Genomic DNA, 14,719 nt, shown 5'->3' on the forward strand with positions numbered 1-14,719 from the left:
GTGGTTGAGAGGGGGGTGCGTCCTTCGAGGACCTCGCCTGTCGTTGGAAACTGATTACATTGCGTGAAGTATCTCGAAGAATATCGAAGTGATCTTACTCTGATGTTAACATAATCTGGTCTCCGTTTTTCTTCCTCTCTGCCCCCTTAATGTCTGGCCGACCGCAACCGTCCTCTCGTTTTATTCATTACTGGTACTCTCTCTTCATTTTGCCCTAGCTTTGCCGCAAGAAAACTACATTTGAATGTGTTCGCAGACTTAATGTATACTTTAGCAACCCACAAGAAGTAAATTGGGCCTGGGTGTGAACTTTGAACGGACATATAGACTCAATGTCGCTGACATCCCATTTTATTTAATACGCGTAGGCCGATGTGGGTGTTCTATCAATGTAACAACAAATTTCAGAGAAGGCGGGATGTCTTTCGATACCCTCTTAGTTAATCATCCTCTTTCTTGAAATCAGATTATGACGTGAATCATGCGTGATTTTTAAGTAACACCATTCGGTAAATTAGATAGATCTTTTGAAAATAATAAGCATCAAACTTCGAGCTCCAAGATATATATCCGGATCACTCCAGAATAATGTCTCTTTGTTCTACAAGAACCCAGACTTGACTGCGATCTTATTGTCCATTTCGTATCAATGTCTTTGCAGCAATACAAGGACAGCTGAAACCAGGGGAGACAACCAAGACTCGGCGGCCAGCTCAGCCCGGCGGACAGCCATGTCGGTGAACGGAGAAGTCAACAGGAGCGTCGCGGCCACGGAGTTGACGTCATGCGGGACAAAGACGGAGAAGAGCGCGATCATCGGGACGGACCGCGACCGCGCCCGGTCGAGGTGGATCACAGTGGAGCCCATCCTCCTGCTGATCGCGCTGGCCAGGAAAGCCATGGTCATCACACGTCTCCAGTACCTCAAGTCCCGCATAGCTGAGGAGCACCATTACGACTCGATCGTGGCTAACCTCTCCGTGACGTCCCTGTGCAACGACAATAACTACACCGATACACTGGAGGACAAGATACAGCAAGAGACGGCTGTGTGGAGTTTGTACCTCTACGCCATGTCCACGTTTCCCGCGCTTTTCACCACAATCCTCGTGGGCGCCATCAGCAACCTTGCCGGAAGGAAGGTGGCCATGATGGTACCCTGCCTCGGTTACATCGTCCAGTGCGTTCTCTTCCTTTTGATCTCCTACACCCATTTACCTCTCTGGACTTTCTTTCTGGCCGAACTTTTACAGGGCATTTCCGGTGGTGTCGCCCTGCTGTTCGCTGGTGCCCACGCCTATATAGCCGACACCACAGAAAAGCGGCAGCGGACTCTGCGCATCGCAGTGACGGAGGGCGTGTACTTTTTCGGCAACGGAGCCATCCAGATCTCCAACGGTTACCTTATCTCAAGTTTCGGATACGAATCTTCGTATTGGTTTTCGCTGGTCCTACTCATACTTGCATTCCTATACGCTACATCGCCATTTCTACTGATAGAAACAGTCGACGAAGAAACCAAAGTCAGGACTAAGAGTACTACCACTGTTAAACAGATCGTGTGTACTGCCTGTGATCTATTCAAAATCACGGAGGGTAGGCGCAACATCAAACTTATAGCAGCTGGTAGCGTCCTCCTCTTCGCCCTCATCAGCGTCTCCGGCTGCCAAAGCGTCGTGGTGCTCTACGGTTTGGCGAAGCCGTTTTGCTGGACGCCCGTTGATGTGGGCTTCTATACAGCCGTTTCGTTAATACTTCCCGGTGTAGGTAAGACAATCGAGAGAACTCGGGGTACCGACTTCTCCGTGAGTCAGTGGGTTGATTGAGATTGGGAATAATTGGACTGAAATTTCAATGACGCCATAAAGATGATAATAGAGTTCCACGTGTCACATCAAAATATATAAAATATAGACAAATTATATTCCAATGTTGCAAATGTCAAATGTAGTGTGTACTAGTAGATTTAAACCACATGGAAATACAAAAGAAGTAAGAATAAATTTGCCTATGACATTAAAAAAACAGGCAAATTTTTATCAGCACATTTCTTGCTCTTCTTTTAACAGGGTCTTTAGTTGGTGGCCAATTTGTATATCACTTCAACAATGATTACTGGATGATGCATGTAAGTCTGATCAGCGCCATGGCTATGAGCTTGACGACGGCTTTAGCGAAGACTACGCCTGTCCTCTACGCCGGTAAGAATTTGTTTGTTTGTTTTTTTTAATCCTACATGCTTTACATGACATGAGTGTGCCTTCATTCTGTAATGCCAAGCAATATTTCCTCCCACGCAATTATGGATTTCAGAGTTACGGTATTTCATATATTAGGGTTGGCTTGTATTTCTTCAATCAAATCTACACGGTAGAGTAAACGGGATGATTACACTCAATCTTTGTCTGTTCGCTCAGCTGAAGCAGACGAGAAACCGAACCAGATTCATTTCATCAATGTCGAATCAGAGAGGCCTCAGAAATTGTTCCTCCAATTTCTATATATTAGGAACCACGTATGATTGTATATTCATTTGTCCGTCTCCCCATATTTCATCTTCCGCATCTCCGATCCCCCCCCCCCTCCTCCTCCTCCTCCTCCTCCTCATTTTCTCCTTTGTTTTCAAGTCAGCGCTACAAGTGATTATTCATTCATCTGATGCAATGCTATGGATATTTGATTTCGCTGCAGTGGGTTTCCGCCGTTCGTTCACGTCATTACTGAAGGATGTTCTTACATGAAGTGCGCTAATCCGTTCTTGTCTGAGGCATTATTGGTTTACGAGATAATGAGCCGCACATTTCCCTTTCCCATGCGTTTGGATGTAATCTACATCTTCATTCAATGAATAGAGCCTTCTTGATATTCCGCAGACAGAACAAAGTGAAAACAGACCAAGCTGAAATGTGCTTGACATTATATCATTAATGACATTGGTCAATGAAATCATTCCTAATAGATGATATGATAACTAATTAGACGGAAATGCAATTTTCCTTGTTGCATCCATGAAGTAAATGCAAAATTGTGACTGATGAGAAAGTTGTTGAACATTCCAAAATTACGAAATCCAAATTGAAACTATCATTGCGACACAAAAATATAAAAAACACACATAAAAAATAGAAGAGCTTGCTTAGTGCGTGATGTATAAGCAAATAAATAAAGTTTTTGCGCTTGTATTGAAATATTTCTTTGCCAGAACATATAAAAGATAGTGATTTTCTTTAATTTCTTTTTTAACAACAATTACCAAATTTCAATCCTACTAGTTTTCTCCTTTTTTTAGTCTCTTAGTGTTATCTATCATCACATTTCAAGTTAAATGTAACTACACCATCAGTCATGATGTACATTCTCTCTCTCTTTCTTTCTCTTCAGTTTATCTGTCAGCTTTTAAATGCATGCAACTTTTCCGATCTCAGAAACTACTTTGCGGTGGGGAAAACCCCAAATCATTCGATGACAACCTTTTTGCACAGGAAAATGTAACGCACAATCTCTCAAGAAAAGTGCAAGCTCTTGTTTTTACGGATTACCAATAACGACAGAAAAAAATACGATAACAAATTGAATTGAGAGACATAGTAATGATCAGCTGTAGCTCTGAATGCAATTAATTGATCTGTCTTCATCAGTTGTCTCCATGAGGTAACGCCCTTTAAAATGGACTAATGACGACATCATGACGTCAGATGATTTTTGATACCTCATTCCTCTTGCTTTCTCGCTATACTGCGCAGGCCTTGTCATGGGCGCAATGTCCAGCTTCATCGCTCCGCTCGTCCGCGGTCTCATGTCCAAGATGGTCAACGAGCACGAGCAAGGTATTGTATAGAGCTTCGGCAAGAAACGAAAATGAATAGATAAAGAGAAAACATGATAAATTGCTTCATATTCAGAGTGTCATCTGGGATTAGTATATACATGCTTTAAATTCACACGGCAGATAATTGATAGAAGTTCAGTTTCATGGATCTATCTTCCCCGAGGACTATATATGAGGTTGTTGTTTTTTTTTTTTTACAATCTGTCCTCTTAGCATGTCTCTACGTAAAATGAATTGTACATCATTACTCTTTGCCACGTTCGGCAAGACAATGGTAAGCTTTCTTATTTAAAGGGACAGCCTCTGCTGTGAACGTGGGCATAACATTTGAGTATGTAGGCCTATAAGTATACACCGTTATAGTCTTTTTTTATTTTTATTTTTCTTTTTAACGTGGTGGAGGATTGTGTAAGCACGGCCACACTTAGCTTTAAAAAAATTGTACTTTATAGCGACCTTGCAACTCGACAATTAGTTCGTCTGAATATAAGCAGGTTATTAGAAGAAAAAAAAAACAGGAAAATGAACGTTTGAGCAAAACTGAGAAAGTTATGACAACTGACACAACTTATCACAACTTTCTTTGTGTTGATCAGAATTTGCATAAGCTTTCCTTGTCCCGTTCCTCTAAATGTATTGCTTGTATTCACACAAACTAATTTCCGGGTGGACTTCTCCCATAATGGAGACAGAGGGAAATAAAGGGGGAAATAAAGCGACTTTATTTTATCAATAGATGTTTTCATAACGCATTTGAATTACAGAACACGTATTCTCATAGTTTGATTTTACTTGCGAGATGTGTAGTGTGTTGTCATAACGTGACTAAAATGGTTTCCAATAAGTTACCATTCTCCATTTTGTAATACATCTGCACTTCCGCATTCTTAAGGAACAGCTTAACCACTTCCGTTGTTCGCAGGGATGACAAAGTCATATACAATACGGTCCAGATTTTCACGAATTGGGAATGTCAAATTATCCTGTATATTTCCGAGAACCTCATTCTTTCACGCCTTGACAACTTAAGCTGCGAATATTGACCTAGAATTTCATCAACGACTTATCGCTGTCAGTGTATAATTTTGACAAAACTGATAGGGGAAGAACGGGGAGAACTCGGGGAAAAATAGAGTTCAAAACGTGTGAAGAAATGATTACATTTCACATGTGTCAGGTTGAAAGAAATTAGATATTGGACCAAAGCACAAATGGGGCATAATCCCGAATTCAAAACTGGGTTGACTAGATTTACCAGATAAGAGTTGACGTTTATCGACTTTCATTCGTTCAATGTACCTGAACACTTTCCCCACATCAGCTTTAAGTCGTGTACAGTGATGTTTTGGGTTGTGCCTCGAATTTTCCAGATTTTAGCACTATGATGAGGAAAAAAATAGTGAAGGGAAATTATCACGAAGAGAAGAAGAAAAGAGGAAGGAAAAGAAGAAATAGATTTAACTTGTATTATTGGCAACAAAAGCAATACTACAAGGAAGGAATGAAGAAGAAAAAAAAGAGAAGAAAATGACTGAAGAAACAAGCGCAAGCATAAAGGTATACAAAAGAAGGTGAAGTAGTATTTGTGAATGGCACGATTTAAAAAGCAAATCTAATCGTAGTGAGATTTCGACCACTGCAGGATTTTTTTTTTCGTTTTCCAAATTTGACACGTAACAGTTATGAAAGCAGAAGGACAAGCTCAATATACTCTATTCTGTATACACATTAACGTTTATTTGTACTGATTATATATCATGTATGTATGTATGTATGTATGTCAGGAGATATGATTAACTGACGCAAGAGCCATCGCGTGAGAATGTGTCCTTCATTGGATTACTATATACCAGTAGTTGGGTTTTGTTGTCGTTATGTGTTCGTTTGTTGTTGTTGTTGTTTTTTTTTTGTTTCTTGTCGTGCGGTACATAAAAATATGGCTTTCGTTTTGCTTGGTGCGTATTCATTGGCCGGTATCATATATCGTCTCTTCATCTCTTCTCTCTCCCTCTCTTCCTCCTCCTCCTCTTCCTCCTCCTCATCATCATCCCCTCCTCCTCCTTCTCCACCTTCAACATCCAATCTTTACATAATCCAGTATCCGTCTTTACGTACGCGGGATGCGTCGGGAACACGGTGAAGTTCATCGCCAAAGTGATGGCATTTGCCATCTACGCGGGGACGGTCAACACCCAGCCGACCCTGACCTTCTACGTACTAGCAATCATCGTTGTCATCCCGATTGTCATAACCTGGTAAGTATAGATTATATGCCGTTATGAGAGTATCTAATACCCCTTCCAAACTCACGTTTGTTAGGCAGCGTACCAACGAAACGTCCATAGCAAAGAAGATACAATGACTGTACTTGGATGGACTAGAAAGCCTCCCAAACTACTACAACTACCGATAATCTCCGCAACTGCTGTAAAACTCAACTAAACTTCGACTCTGCAGCCAGGGAATACTTCCGGCATTAGATCTAATCCCACCTCGGTAACATAACTAATCCTATACCCATCCGTTTAGCGGTAAGAAACAAGGAAGCTTTTCTGACGTATTCCATAAGATTTTCTTCTTCAACAACAACAACAACAACAACAACAACAACAACAAACAATAATACTGTAAACGTATTTATGTACTTTGATTATTTTAGCGGCGTTGAATCATTCAACGCCATTGCATAATCTGAAAAGAACTCATCATCTACTCCTGTTTGATCCCATGATCCTTAATACAGCAGAGCATAAACGTTCAAAGGGTTAGGTAAGTAAGAAGCGATTTCCGTCGAAAAACGAGCAAATACTTGACAGGAACTAAAATTAGTATCATATTATTATCTATCTCTCTTTTTTTTCTAGAATCGCTAACTGACGAGAATTTCTCCGACAGACGCGATAAGGTTTCGCTTCGTTAATTGAACGAAGATTAACTAAGCAATGATTAAAGACGGTGAATACAGATAGATAATATAGGACGAATACCTTCTTGCAACCACTGTCTTAATACATCTACATCTTATGCAGATGAGTGGTAATGAACTTGTATCTTATTTTTATTTTGAATTTAAGAAATTTGACACTAGTCTCACCTGTCGTAGATATTTATCAAACCATTTGACCGAAGCATGACTTTACGTTTCCCAAATTACGATTGATATTCATTTGGTATATGTAATTTTTTTTCTTTTCTCAATAACGCATTGCGTATGTGAACAACGAATCGTGTTTAGTTATAGATCTAAATTTGTCGGCAAATGCACGTATCCTATTCAAACGAAGAGTTGAAATATATATATAAATGGATGAGCTCTTGGCATTAAATACAATTGATCCGAAACACCTATTCCATTAGTTGAATTCCGCTTTGGCGGTGAATTGACACGTCGTAAAATTTGCGTGAATGAGCTGTCTTCGTCCAGATTTTTTTACCGCGCTTCCAAAGCGAGACCTCCTGGCGATAGCCCTAATTTGTACACACGTCGCGCAGCAACCACAATGGAAAGACCAACATACTATTATCCATCCGCCAATAAGTCAAGTATCGCGCCTTTTTATCCATTAGTTGCCAGTGGAGGAGGGATATAATATTGTTGCCTCTTCCGCCGTTTTTCATGTTTGGCTGTGCTCAATTAGAACCCGATGCCGAACTCTCCAATGCAGCGGTGTTTAAATTAGAATTTGATGAACCATTTATGTCCTCCGTAATCAAGCCCATGTCGACTCATTTTCGGCTCATTCATGGCTGCGTATAGCGAAGCTTAAATGAGCTTTCAAATTTTCTCGCTGCACCCTTTCCAAGTCGGATCCTTCCACGCATTAAGCGATATTAATGCGCCTGGCGAGTTGAGCGGCATTCATGGCCATTGTACTATAGCAACAGAGGATGGCAGAGGGGAAAAACACCATTTTCTCGGACCACACATACTTACACACGTTGATTTGTGCAATAACTGTACATGAATAATGATTATATGAGTTACATAATATCGCTTTGTTACAATCCGTAATAATACGTATATATACGTGATAACAATAGTTATGATACCAATAGTTATCAATGATGAAGAGTCGTAAGTATAATAACAAATTCCTTATCTGTCTAGAGTATCCCCTATCTTCAGTGTCCTCACCGTTCTTCAAAAGAGTCCCTGATATCATTACCCCAGCATTGACAAGTTTACCCCCTATAGATTCGAACTAGAGACCTTCTGATTGAGAGTCTAGTACTTTAACCACTGAACCGCCATACCTCTCCTCCCCCTTCCCCCTCACACACACAGACACACACACACGCACATACACACGTCTATAACTGTATTCTGTGTCTCTTCTCGCGTCCCGTTCATCTCTCGCAGCGGTCTGCAGTGCTTCAAAAACAACGTCACTGACTACGACGAACTAGAGGACCCCGAGTGTACGGGAGACAAACTCCAGCTGGTGAAGAGGGACCAGTAACTTGTCATCCTCCTAACCAGCCTCCGTCATCTGCGAATTTGGTTCTTAAAAAAAATCTCCTGCGACGGTCTTGATGGACATCCACAGATGGAGCGAGGTCACTCAAGCTTCCAGTTGTATTCTCTCATACTCTGTCATCTCGTTTCTATTTTCTTTTTATTTTGTTTGAATCATACATGTTTTAATTTACATAAATGTCAAAATAATTGTTGTTTATGACAGGGGAAAAGGCACCAATTTTGGAATAATATCTTTATTCGTCGTTCATCCGTAGGGCTATCTCGTCTGATCTAGACATTGACATCTAACGCAGCTGGCCGTAGCTTAAGTAGGACTTACTCAAAATTAAAAATGAAAGAAAAGAGTTTTTATTTTCCTTTAATTTTCGAAATTTAGACCTGGTTTATGATGCAGATATACCTCCGCCAGCGTGAGATGGTGCTATTCACATATTGCGTCCGTGCAATCTTGACTAGTTCCAGAGTTAGTGTGCTTTGATATTTACTGTACTCCGCCAATACGCAAACACCAACCCGGATTTTCTTAACATAGAGTGTCATTACTGCTGGTTTATTCATCAGGGGACTTTGAATTTGCAATACTCTGACATGCTATGCGCTGCAATGCAATGGGATCAGTCACATAGTTAGAGATGTAAAAGAAACATGGCACCAATTACCTATACTGTAACTGTATGATAGGCTTTGTATATACCTTCATTTTGTATGCTGTGTATGTATATCTATGTCAGAAAACACGGGCACGCACTCACGTCAAAAAAGGGAGAAAATCGAAAACAAAAAACGAATCCCGGAAAAAAAAGAACCTCCCGTACAAGATACCTATGTCATAGACACGTGCTCAATTCCTAGGATTATGTAGACATTTCTCGGTGGTGCTGACCAGTTTACATACATGTATAAACAGAAATACCGATTGAGAGTGTTACAACCAAAATTCAGCCAAGCTTAAGAGACTTAGATTAAAATTAATGATTACACTTGACAACTCTCATCCATCACAATGATGTACCATATCTGTATAAATAGAAATACTGCATGTGAGAATGGTAATCTATCACTTCTTTGGGTGAATATTTAGATTCGTTGTATTTTTAGAAAAAAAAGCAACACTTTAGAATTTGCAGAACAGTGCAATGATATATGTGTATATTGAAACATTTTTAGCTGTTTGTTGAAATTCTATTTCTCAGACTGTTTGTTATTGTTATTGTTATTGATGTATACCTAGGTCATGAAAGTGTACATAAGATCACTCTATATGTATATACATGATGTTCTGAAGATGAAAATATATTTTTGACTGAACCAGGGATGCTAGATTTAAGCAGAAATTGATCGTATATATATTGATTAATTGATGAATATATTTGACATCTAAAAAAAAATAATTAATTGTTCAAATATCTAAATTTGAAAGTTATATCCTGTAGATGTGTGTGCTATGTTTGACACAGAAAAGTTGGGATGGGGTAGGTGGAGATAATAGCTGCAATGCGAAGGTATAAAAAAAGACAGTTTTATGTTTTTGTGTGATTGATGATGGTAACATAATGTTTACATATTCGTAGCTCAAATACGTAGAAGAAAACGAGTCGACTTCTCCGGATGACGCGTTTTGACTCCTTTTTGTACGGACGACAATGACTAATAATAATCCCATTTTTTTTTTTTTTTTTTTTTTGCAAACGTCGGACTCAAACTCATAACTCAAACAACTTGATGGGGATATTATCAAATATTGCGTTTTGAATATCGATATAAAATAGTTTGGTTTGGTCACTCTCTTCCCCTTTGTTAGCCTACCGCGCTCTTTCTCGCTCTCTTTCAGTATTGGTATACATGTATACCTTTAAAAATGTCTTTTATATATATTCATTTCCGATTCAATGACATTTATTTCCAGCAACCACAACACGAAAATAACTCTGAAATTTTAAAGCAAAAAAAAATCGAAACATATTTCATCATATAGTGGAACATGTAATCGATTTGAAAATGAACTGTTTTGAACTAAAACTTTATTAATTAGATTAAATTACAAAGTAAAAGTCAGACTTTACAGGACTTTATGCTTACTTCAAAGGTTCCGTGAGCCCATTTGAGATCCACTGATGCTGAAAAAAAAAATATTGCAGCCTCTTACTATAATCGCCAGTGTTGAGAGAGTATTTGAGGGGGTTTTGCGTCAAATCCAGGTTACAGATCAAACCAACAAACAATAACTATGATGATCGTACACTGTCGTAATAATTGACATCCACATGTATAACTATAAAGCCGAGCAACATTTATTCAATGTCATGTATCTCTCAGCTGTGACTACTAAAAGAATTTATGTTGAGTACCAAATAAAGCATCACCTGGATAATAATGACATCCACACCATTCGCATGTAATTACCGTGAAAACCTGGTACACGTTATCGGTCTGAAAGCTTGCTTGACTTAAATTCTTCTTAACAAGGGTTTGTAGATAACACCTGACCAATAATGCCCATTGACTTTGATTATCTCGAAAAGGGGATCCAAATTATTACGACTCGCGAACTGACAATGACTATACGTATCACCTGACTGTACTGCAGACTTGGAGCATGATATATTGCAAAAGTCTTTCATCGAGAATCAAAGTGTGTCACGAAGGGAAGAATAAAATTCATTCATGGCAATTTATAGTGAGCTTTGATTTTGTAAAGACAATCGGTGTTGTGCGAAATTAAAGGAATTCATGACAAAAGAGCTTGGTGGGGGCTCGACTAAAGAATCATGATCCTCTGTTTGTAGTGACGCATGACGATATTATGATATTGATATAACTACAAAGAATGACGTATCAAAGTATCGTCATCATGATGGTAATGATAACCAGTTACCAGTGATGTTACGCCGTTAGTTTTAGAAAAAGAACTAGGGAGGAATAAGTGAGCATCCCTTTTAATCTAGATTTGAATGTCGTCACAGGGGAACTTTTAATTCTACATGTGCATTTCGTGGTTTTTTCCTGTATTGTTGAAATCAGACGCTAAGAGCTAGCATTTTTAAATGCTCATTTGCGGAACAGCGCTTTCAAAATATTCATGTCTCTTCATGTCGCAGATATATTTGGGGAAAGGCATTAGCAATGATTTATATAGGAACGGATGAATTTCGAATTTTGTCTGGTGGTATGGAAAGTATATTTGCCAATGATTTATTATGTATGTATATCAAACTTTTTTTCATCGCGTGCAACGTCATCAGCTGTTCCGAAATCAAAGCGGTTTTTAACAGGGGCATTTTTTGGCCATGTTTTGATAAAACGCAGAAATGATTGTTAAAACATTGAATGTATTTTATGATTACGTAGTTAGTAGGTATCTTGTCAGTATTAAATGATCATGATTTGTTGTACCGAGTTGTAAGGTTGGATTTAACTACTTTAGAAGTAGAGAACTCAATAAGAATAAGCCAATGTAAAATTTTATTGAAAAATTAATGATAATATCAATTTCTAATGTATAAGGTACGTATGAAATACGTACATCTGGTAAGTTGACAGTCTCCATTAGTTAAGAAAAAAAAACCCGCCATTTTTCTCAAGAGTGGTAGGCTCTCACGGGCTTGCCGAGAATTGTCGAAGAGAAAGAGGGATCGAATAATATACCTTTTACGGTACATATTTGAATATGTTGTATACTTAAATGCATGGGGTATTTAGTGATGATTCGTAGTTGCTAGAGGGCAAAATAAGAAGAAAAAAAATCAATATCATACGGCATCACATTGAATATTTTGTATATTTGATTTGTTTATCTTCGCAATTAATCCAATAATTAAAAAATACCTCTTAGATGCTTCCGTAAATCACAATATCTATGGAGAGAAAAAATATACATATAATCATTATTTGCGTCTTAACAAGACTCATAAAACCTCAGAGTTTGTTTTGCAGGCTTGATCTGATAACGTCAGCGCCATTTCAATTCTAAACAGTTTAAAAAAAGCGCACCTTGTCTCATGATCAGTGAGACCATGGATTAATATATAATCAATTTAATGAACTTTTACATGCTCTTTGTCATTATGCTTGCTAAAGTGTATGTTTTTTTTGAAGGGTTCTACACTCCTAAATCTTTATTGTTTTATTTCTACTTCTCTTTTTAGATTTCATGACTTATATTGATTGAAATTAATTGAAACTGTGTGTGGTAAATATTCAATATATTTTTGTTTGTTTTTATTGTGAACATGGAAATAGACATTCTATATGTGTGTGTGCGTGTCTGTGTGTGTGTATCTTGCCTAACAATAAGAAAAAAGAAACCCGAGAGGACTACTTGCCCCTGTATAGATCTAAATTCAGCCTGACCAAAGGTAATGTTTAAGAAGAGATAAACATAAATGTTTTTTGTCCTTATAAAGTTGAGAACTCTTTTCTACTTTCGAGTTCAATGAGATAAGATGGGTGTTCTTGAGACAAACTTTCAGTGTTATATATATATTTTGTGTTGTTGTGGTTAGATAATGGATTAAGAAATTACTTTTAAGCTTCCTTCACATTCTCTCCGTTTGTAATAATTATAATCATGAATGATGGGATTCACGGAAAGGGAGAAAGGTTTTCTGTAATTCCGATCTCTGTCATTAAAGATTGTCAATTAACTCTCTGCGTGTCACATTAATATCTTGTCCATAGGTAATACGTACGTAAAATTAATGCGCATTTGACTCATTGGCAGACTGAGAAAGGGTAAAGTCTTAAATGCTGTACTATTCCATTCTGGAGAAAAATGAACAGTTACTTCGACTGGAAAAAGAAAAACGAGTGTTAGTGTCTGGTGTGTTTTTATTTCTCCCTGTGTGATTACCTTTCGGCAGCGGCTTCTGTGTTACATTCCTACACCACAGAATTTAAACAACGTGCAGTGGTATAGGAAAACATTGACACATTGATCGATTGTTCACACACGCATACACAGTCACTTACCTTTGCCAGACGTGCACTAACCAAGTTAACACATTGAACGTATATAATCCACAATATCAAATCCGTCATGCTGACCTCGTGATTTAAGTGTAGTAGTTGGGTTTTTTTTCTTAAGAACGATGTTGTTCAGCGTTTGCCCCCTTCTTTTTTAGTCCTTAGATATCACGCTATCTATACTTTTCTGCAGTTTGAACTTCAGCTTGATAGAATGCAATTGCGTCATTTGGATGGTACGTACAATATTTCACAAAATGAAAACTTCGGACGTGTCGAGAATTGTCATGGAAAATTGGTTCTTACAGTTTTTAAGAAATGATTAATAAAAAGATGCAAATGAAATCATTTCACTTAAAATAAATCGGTCTTACCAATATATACACTGTTCGGGTATCTGTTCAACTTCACAAAAGCCAAGCATTGTCAGGTTCAGATATCCATTTTCTACATCTGGCTTAATCACAATATAGTGCACGGTATGGTAGACATCTCGTCCAAGGTTTCGAACCTATGCTCTCCCGTCCGACAGTCCAGAGTGGCACACAATACAACATGTCCTAAATCACTAAACCACTAAACGCTCTTTCATGTTTGTACATACGTCCTTTGTGGAGTAAAATGTGTGTGTGTGCGTAAGTGCCTTCATGTGTTTTTTAGGGGTAGGCTATTTGGATCAACAAAGATGTTGAATATAGTAATACCGGGGAGGGAGAGGAGAGGAGAGACGATACATGTAATCATTCATTCATTTATTAAGTTTTCAAAGAACATATTCAGCATCGGCAAATATCATATTGACTTCAAACGTGAACCCAAACACCAAAAGTAAACCTGTGACATTAGAGATTATGATGTTATGTAGCATTTCACAACACTGGTTCCTTCTTGAGTTGATTCAGTAGGCAAAGGTACAAACACTTTGTCATGAACATCACACGTTTTTCCTCGATGCTGTAGCGTTCCTGATGATGATCTCTCTAACTTTGTCTTTCGCATCCCAAAGTTTGTACAAGTTGTCCCCATGCATGCTTCAATGATCTAGCTGTGTCATCGTGATCGCAAGATGGCGCTAATTTACATGTGATTCTAGAATTACTTTTCCTTGTAGAGTATTCAAATTGTTGATATTCAGTTGCTGATGCCAATTTATAACCCATTATGAATGAACTTTACCATTTTGTCAAAATTGCGTCGATAGCATATTCTTACAACGTATTTGTCAAGATGTATGTCAGTATGAAATATTCTGTTTCTAACCTCATCACCTCCATAGTAATGTTCTTTTCTTTCATTCTTTCTATCGTTCTTTCCTTCTTTCACTCTCTCTCTCTCTCTCTCTCTCTCTCTCTCTCTCTCTCTCATTTTTCAATCTTCCTTTCTCTTTCGTTGCAGAGTATCAAAAATGGGTACAATTTAGATAGATGGGCAAACGTTAAATCCGGCAC

The 14,719-nt window shown here is 38.3% G+C and overlaps 1 protein-coding gene across 1 annotated transcript; it reads left to right on the forward strand.

The window, feature by feature from the left end:
- Positions 1-731: 731 nt before the first annotated feature.
- LOC139724652 (proton-coupled folate transporter-like) lies at positions 732-8,289 on the forward strand. Its single transcript, XM_071635783.1, has 5 exons — positions 732-1,767; positions 2,070-2,201; positions 3,744-3,827; positions 5,928-6,084; positions 8,190-8,289. Exons 1-5 carry the CDS (start codon positions 732-734, stop codon positions 8,287-8,289), a joined length of 1,509 nt encoding a protein of 502 aa, XP_071491884.1.
- Positions 8,290-14,719: the final 6,430 nt, after the last annotated feature.

Source organism: Diadema antillarum, unplaced genomic scaffold (genome assembly GCF_040938485.1).
Source record: "Diadema antillarum isolate AM-2024a unplaced genomic scaffold, OU_Dant_1.0 scf00000226, whole genome shotgun sequence".
In the NCBI taxonomy this organism is placed as follows: domain Eukaryota; kingdom Metazoa; phylum Echinodermata; class Echinoidea; order Diadematoida; family Diadematidae; genus Diadema; species Diadema antillarum.